We start from the raw sequence: 6,284 nt of genomic DNA on the forward strand, positions 1-6,284 counted from the left end.
GAACTCCCTCCCCTTTTAACATATATATATATGTCCTAACCCTCTCCTACCCCCCTCATTTGAAACTCCCTCACTCTCTCACATCTCTCTCTCTCAGCCGCCCCCAAACCCTAGCGGCCTCTTCACCCTCACTCTTCACCCCATCGGAAATCGCATCACCACCCACCGCCACTCAAACCGCCGGCCCGAAATCGCCTTTGCCGGCTGGTCTTAACCAAAAAACCTTAAACATACATCAATCAACTCCTCTTCTTCTCCTCTACCTCACCCCACCAATCAAATCCACAAGAATTTTTCCAAAATCAGTGGATCTAAGATCAAGAAACCCCAAACCCTAGCCCCGCCGTACACCGCCGCCGGAAATCGCCTATGGTGGCGGCCGAACCCTAAAACCACCCAAACTTATCCCATACACTCTCCTACATCTCCTAAAGCTCACCCTACCAACCAAATCTCCAAAAAACCTACCAATATCCCTAAATCTTAAATTTCAAAATCCAGAAACCCTAGATACGCCGCCGGAAAGCGCCTATAGCGGCGGCAGAACCCTTAACCTACCTAAATCATACCCTACAACCACCACATCCCCTAGAACCCCAATCTACCTATAAATCCCAAAAATACCCTACTAAAAACTCCAGATCTTAGATCTGAGATTTTCAAAACCTTAAAATCATTCTAGTCCGTATAATATCCTCGTGCCAATATCTCCCATCAGGGATCTCAAATACCAGATGGGGGTATTGGCATGAGGGTTTTTAGCGGCTAGATCTCCCGTTTCTAAAACTTAACCTAGTTTGTATAATAATCCTCGTGACAAGATCTCTCACTCGGGATCTCAGATTCCGGGAGAGTGTCTTGGCGCGAGGGTTTTTAACAACTAGATCTTTTATCCCAAAAGGGGTTCTTTAGCTTTGATTTCTTTTCCTGTTTTTTTTTTTGTTTTTCCTTTATTATTATTATTATTATTATTATTGTTATTATTATTGTTATTATTATGTGTTTTATTGTTATTATTATTTGTGTTTATTTCCAGTATTGCTGTTTTATTTTTGTTTACTGTTATTTTATTATTGTTGGTTATTTACTGTTTTTATTTTGTTCATTTTTAAGAACTGGGCCTCACTGAAGTGGCCCTAACTTTGTTAAAAGCTTAAGAGCCCAAGCTCTTCAGGCTAAGAGTCACACGACTCAGGCCCAAAACCAATCAGGTTCTGAGGTAATTCCAAGGCCCTTAAGGGTCAATTTTGGAAGCCTTTATTCTGAAATTTTTCAGAAATTGCTAGAAACTTCTAGAATTGGGACAACTGTCCCAATACTGTGTAAGAAAATAGGGATAAGATCCGAAAATATCCAGAAATTGGACACTTGTCCATTTTCTGAGATAAGAAAGGTACTAGAAATTTGACAGCTGTCCATTTCTGTTAAGAAAGATGCCTTTTTCCTGATTTTTAGGGAGTTCTGGCAGATTCTTTTGTACCCTAATTCTTATCCCTTTTCACTCCCTCACTCTATAAATACACTCATCCTTTTCATTAGACACAGAGATTGAAACAATTTTGTACACACTTACACACAGATTTATATACACACACTGAAAAACACACAGAAAATTCCCTAAAATACACTGATTTCTGCATTGATTTTGGAGTCTCTTTTCTTCATTTTTAGCGAAGAATTCCTATTGGTTTCATACTTTTTGCTGGGATTTCTGGGTTTAAATCTGAAGCTGTTTTGGGTTTCCTGTTTGGGTATTCTTGTTGCTGCTTTTTACCCAAGATTTTTTTCAGAGACAAATTTTCTGTATCTGTTTGTTTTCTTGCTACTATCAAGGTACTTTCTTAACAATGTAAAAGTTTAATTTTAGTTATTGTTATGAACGTGTTGTTCATCAAATTTATGTTTGGTTTCAATATGGTCTTATACATAAGTTAAACTGCTGCACAAATCATGATTAGTTAAAGTTTGTTTAGTTGAAAGTTATGTATAAATTCATGTAGAGTTAGTTATTTACGCTGTTTAGATTATTTGAAGTTATATTAGCTCTGTGTTAAAGTTTTCTTGAAACTGCAAAACCTGTTTGAAGCTTTCATATGTTCATAAGATTTACACGTTACTATGTAATATCAGAAACAAAAAATAGTATATTTTTATAAAACTGGTTAAAGTAGAAACAGACAGATTTATTATCACTGTTCAGATGTAACTATTTAGCTCATATCTATATTTTCTTGTACAATGTTTTAGTTTAATGTGTTTGTAGCTTTACCATATTCTTTTAGACAATCAAATATAGCAATTCCAATTCTATTAGTTTCAGATCATGAAAAACTGGTTTTCACAAACAAACTGGGCAGTAGGCCCAAAATACATTTGCAAGCGCAAAACTAATTGGGTTCCTGGAATTGTGTTCTAATTCTCTGCTAAATAAAATCAGTTGTTGATTTGATTAAAGGCCATTTATACTTTAAGGTTTCAAATACACAATGATTTTACACTTATCATTGTAACAGGGGATAATATGAGAAATAAACTTGAAAAATCAGTAGAAAATCCGATATTATTTGATTTACTTTACTCGTTTCAAATCCCCCATAGATTTCTGTTCTTAAAAGATAAATAAATTATAGGTAAAATTTTATAAATGCTATTACAAATGTTGGTTTTAAACTCGTTCAAACAAATACACATTGGGCCAGAGTCATTCGGACTCATCATTATCACGCCTAAATCTTTTTGAACTAATTTTTTTAGTTGATTAAATGTTTGATGGTGTTGTATTAGGCCAGAATCAATTAGACTCAATCAGGACCAAATTCTTTTCAGATTGAATTCATTAGCTAGACCCAGTAACTGATAATATATGTCTTGGGCTAGAGTTCATTTGGACTCAGTCTTTGTCCAGCCCAATACTTTTAAATCTGGGCCTCTTTGGCAGTTAATATATAAGCTGCCCCATTTAATTCAAATAGATGCCTCACATAGTATCGGACCTTTACACCTAGTTACATGACATAGGATACTTAGATTAGAGACATAATCATAACTTTAGGTATACTCTAGAATGCACTAACTATTACAATTATGTACACGCATGCGTGACATAGTTGTGATGCACAAGATAAACCAAGGTTTACGTTCGCGTGACCATGTTCAAATATTTTAGTAAATAAAACGGCTAAATAAAATATTCGTAGAAATGCTTTAGGCGCGGTTTTTTAAATTACTATCGTGACTGCGACTTTTTCAAATAAATTCAAAGTACGTATTCGCGCGACTTTGACCAAACCTTTTTCTTAAATAAACTAAGTGTTGGGAATTGTGTATATGTACGCGTGATATGATTTTCAACTCACTAAAGCTAAACGAGTATACATACGCGTAACTCATCTTAAATACGGTTATCAAGTGATAAGTAGTGGTAAAAGGCAAAATAAACATAGGTCCTAAAATGAGTAATTAGATAAAATAAGCCAAGTATAAATTGCTAAAGCGACCGTGCTAAAACCACGGAACCCGGGAATGCCTACTACCTTCTCCGGTTAACAGAATACCTTACCTAGTTATTCTGGTTTCGCAGACTTTAAATGAAGTCAAAATTTTCCCCGATTTAGGATTTAAAATAAATCGATGACTTAGGACACCATAAATTATTCCAAGTGGCGACTCTGAATAAAAACAAATAATCCCATTTTGATTATGTCACTTAAATTCGAAAAACTCCCTATCCCCCTACGGGTAAAAAGGAGGTGTGACAGCTCTGGCGACTCCGTTGGGGATAAGAACCCAGAATATCTGGTTCAGGGCTCAATTATTCGAGCTTGTTAATGTGATTTTTACTTGGTTTTATTAATTGTTGCTATTACTGTATTTTGTGGGCCTAATATGCTAATTACAACTTATTTACTGCTTTGATATTGTTTGAACTGTATTAAACTATCTTCTTACGCCTCCTTTCCGAGTCTTCTAAAAAAATGGTGCACACGTTCGCGTGGCCTGCTTTTTTGTTAGAGGTCGTCCAAATAGAACGAGGATGAATCAGCCACTAGGCTGGGTAGACTTTCGTGCTCTTGTTACGTTGCTCCCACCTTGGCTCAAATTGTCCGTTTGGGCAAGCCAGGTCTAGAACACATCCCTAGGTTTAAACCTAGAATAACAAAACCTCATGCCGGATCCTAGTAGGAGCGCTTGTTTGTATCACGTGTATTTGACTTTAGGGACTCAACACAGGGGTTGGGTCTGTCTAGGACAGGTGTAACCAAAATAAAAGACCATCTTGATGCATCTTACGTGCTATTTGTACATTTATTTGCTTTGGCTTGTATGTTGACTGGCTAAGGAAAGAGAAACAACAGAAAAAAAACCAAGAGTGAGGTAGGATAGAGAATTCACCCGGTTCTGAAAACCTCGGTATTTGAAAAAATGCCTTGAAACTGTGCCAAAATTTTTGAAAAAGAAAAGAGAAAAAGAAAATGTATTTCAAAATGAAAGTGAGCCAATCTCATGTTTTTCCAATTATGTCAAAACTGGCCAAACTACGCGGGTCTGATTCTCACCAGATGTGAGATACGTAGGCAAACCTCATCGGTGCCGACCCCAATTTTTCAAATCGAATAAATTAAGTATGTCCATTGGTCAAAAATAAAACCGACCCAACTTCGGTTAAGTCTTGTGCCGTTTTTGCTGGAATAGCCTTAGAATACCTTACATTGTCGAAGGGCTATTTTCGCTAAGAATAGACATGTCTATCAATGGATCATCACTTTTCCCAGAAAAGTGCCTTACTTCGGCCTCAAAACTTTATTCAAAAGTAAGAAGGGGCCACTATTGCAAAAATGACCATTCTGGTCAATGTTGCACGAATAACCACCTTTAGAAGATTTCACTTTGAAAATTAAAAAAAACTGGTTCTTGCAAAAAGAGTCTGCTCATCTAGAGTCAACCTTAACCCTACCCGTTCACAGGTATAGAATGAATACCGTCCAGAATCCACCATTAAATGCCGTAGAATAAGCTCCGCTACAGCTTCAAATGTGGTGGTATGATTTGGATAAAGAAGGGCAAGACTGGGTAGCTGAACATCTGGGTGCTCTCACGGATATCATGAAAGTCAAGCCCCAGAATGATCTAATCAAGGCTTTAGTGACTTTTTGGGATCCCGTCTGCAATGTCTTTCTCTTCTCAGACTTCGAGCTCACTCCCACCCAAGAAGAAATAACTGGGTATACAGGTTTCGGCAGGGACTTAAGAAATCAACAACTTATATTCCCGAGGCCTATGTCGGTGCGCTGTTTCTTTGATATTATGAACATTAGTAAGCAAATAAGAAAGAACCGTGTAAGCGAGGGTTGCTGTTCATTTTACTTCCTGTTCTCCAGGTATGGGCGTCTAGAGGGGTTTGAAACGTATGAAAAAGAGTTGAACAACAAGCAAAGCAAAGATACTTGGAAAAGTCATCGTGGCTTTGCCTTCATAGTAGCATTTCTGGGCGTCATGGTCTTCCCAAATGAAAATGGAACAGTTGATATCCATATGGCTATCATTGCGCAAGTCCTAACTACCAAGGAAGATCATACACTTGCTCCACTAATATTGTCGGATATCTACCGGGCACTAACACAGTGTAAGTCGGGGGCGACATTCTTCGAAGGTTGCAATATCCTTTTACAAATGTGGCTAATCGAACACCTTCGCCATCATCCAAAATTTATGAACTACGGCCCAAGCAAAAGCAACTTCATTGAAAGCTATGAAGAAAGAGTGAAGGATTACAACTCTCCGGAAGGGGTTGAAGCTTGGATTGTCCACTTGAGAACTTTAAAGGCAAATCAAATTGAGTGGACTTTAGGATGGCTCTCGGTGAGGGAAGTCATATACATGTCAGCCATAAAGAATTATTTGCTATTGATGGGCTTGAGGAGTGTTCAACCCTATGCGCTGCAAAGGGTTCTGAGGCAATAGGGAAGATATCAAGTGGTGCCTGAGGATGAAGACCTGAGTGTCCAAGTTATTGAACTACACCTCGAAGCCCCACTTCCCGAGGTTTTAGTCCAACAAATCTGGGATGGTTGCTGATACTTGTAAGAGGATACCTAAGAGCCCGATCTTGCAAAAGGTGAAGTAGATCCAGGCTATGCCACATGGTTTGAGAGAAGGAGTTGCATTAATTATGAGCTAGAGCCCGAGCTTGAAAGGCCCACCAAAAGGCCTCATATTCAAGATTTTGATGATAAAGTCCAAGAACGGTTGGCCTGGGGAGAAAAGGAAAGAAATATCAAGCCACT

General features: G+C 38.0%; 1 protein-coding gene across 1 annotated transcript; it reads left to right on the forward strand.

Moving 5' to 3' along the window:
- On the forward strand, positions 5,032-5,961 carry LOC109227807. Its single transcript, XM_019393001.1, has one exon. The coding sequence runs from the start codon at positions 5,032-5,034 to the stop codon at positions 5,959-5,961; it is 930 nt and encodes a 309-aa protein (XP_019248546.1).

Source organism: Nicotiana attenuata, chromosome 6 (assembly GCF_001879085.1).
Source record: "Nicotiana attenuata strain UT chromosome 6, NIATTr2, whole genome shotgun sequence".
Taxonomy (NCBI): domain Eukaryota; kingdom Viridiplantae; phylum Streptophyta; class Magnoliopsida; order Solanales; family Solanaceae; genus Nicotiana; species Nicotiana attenuata.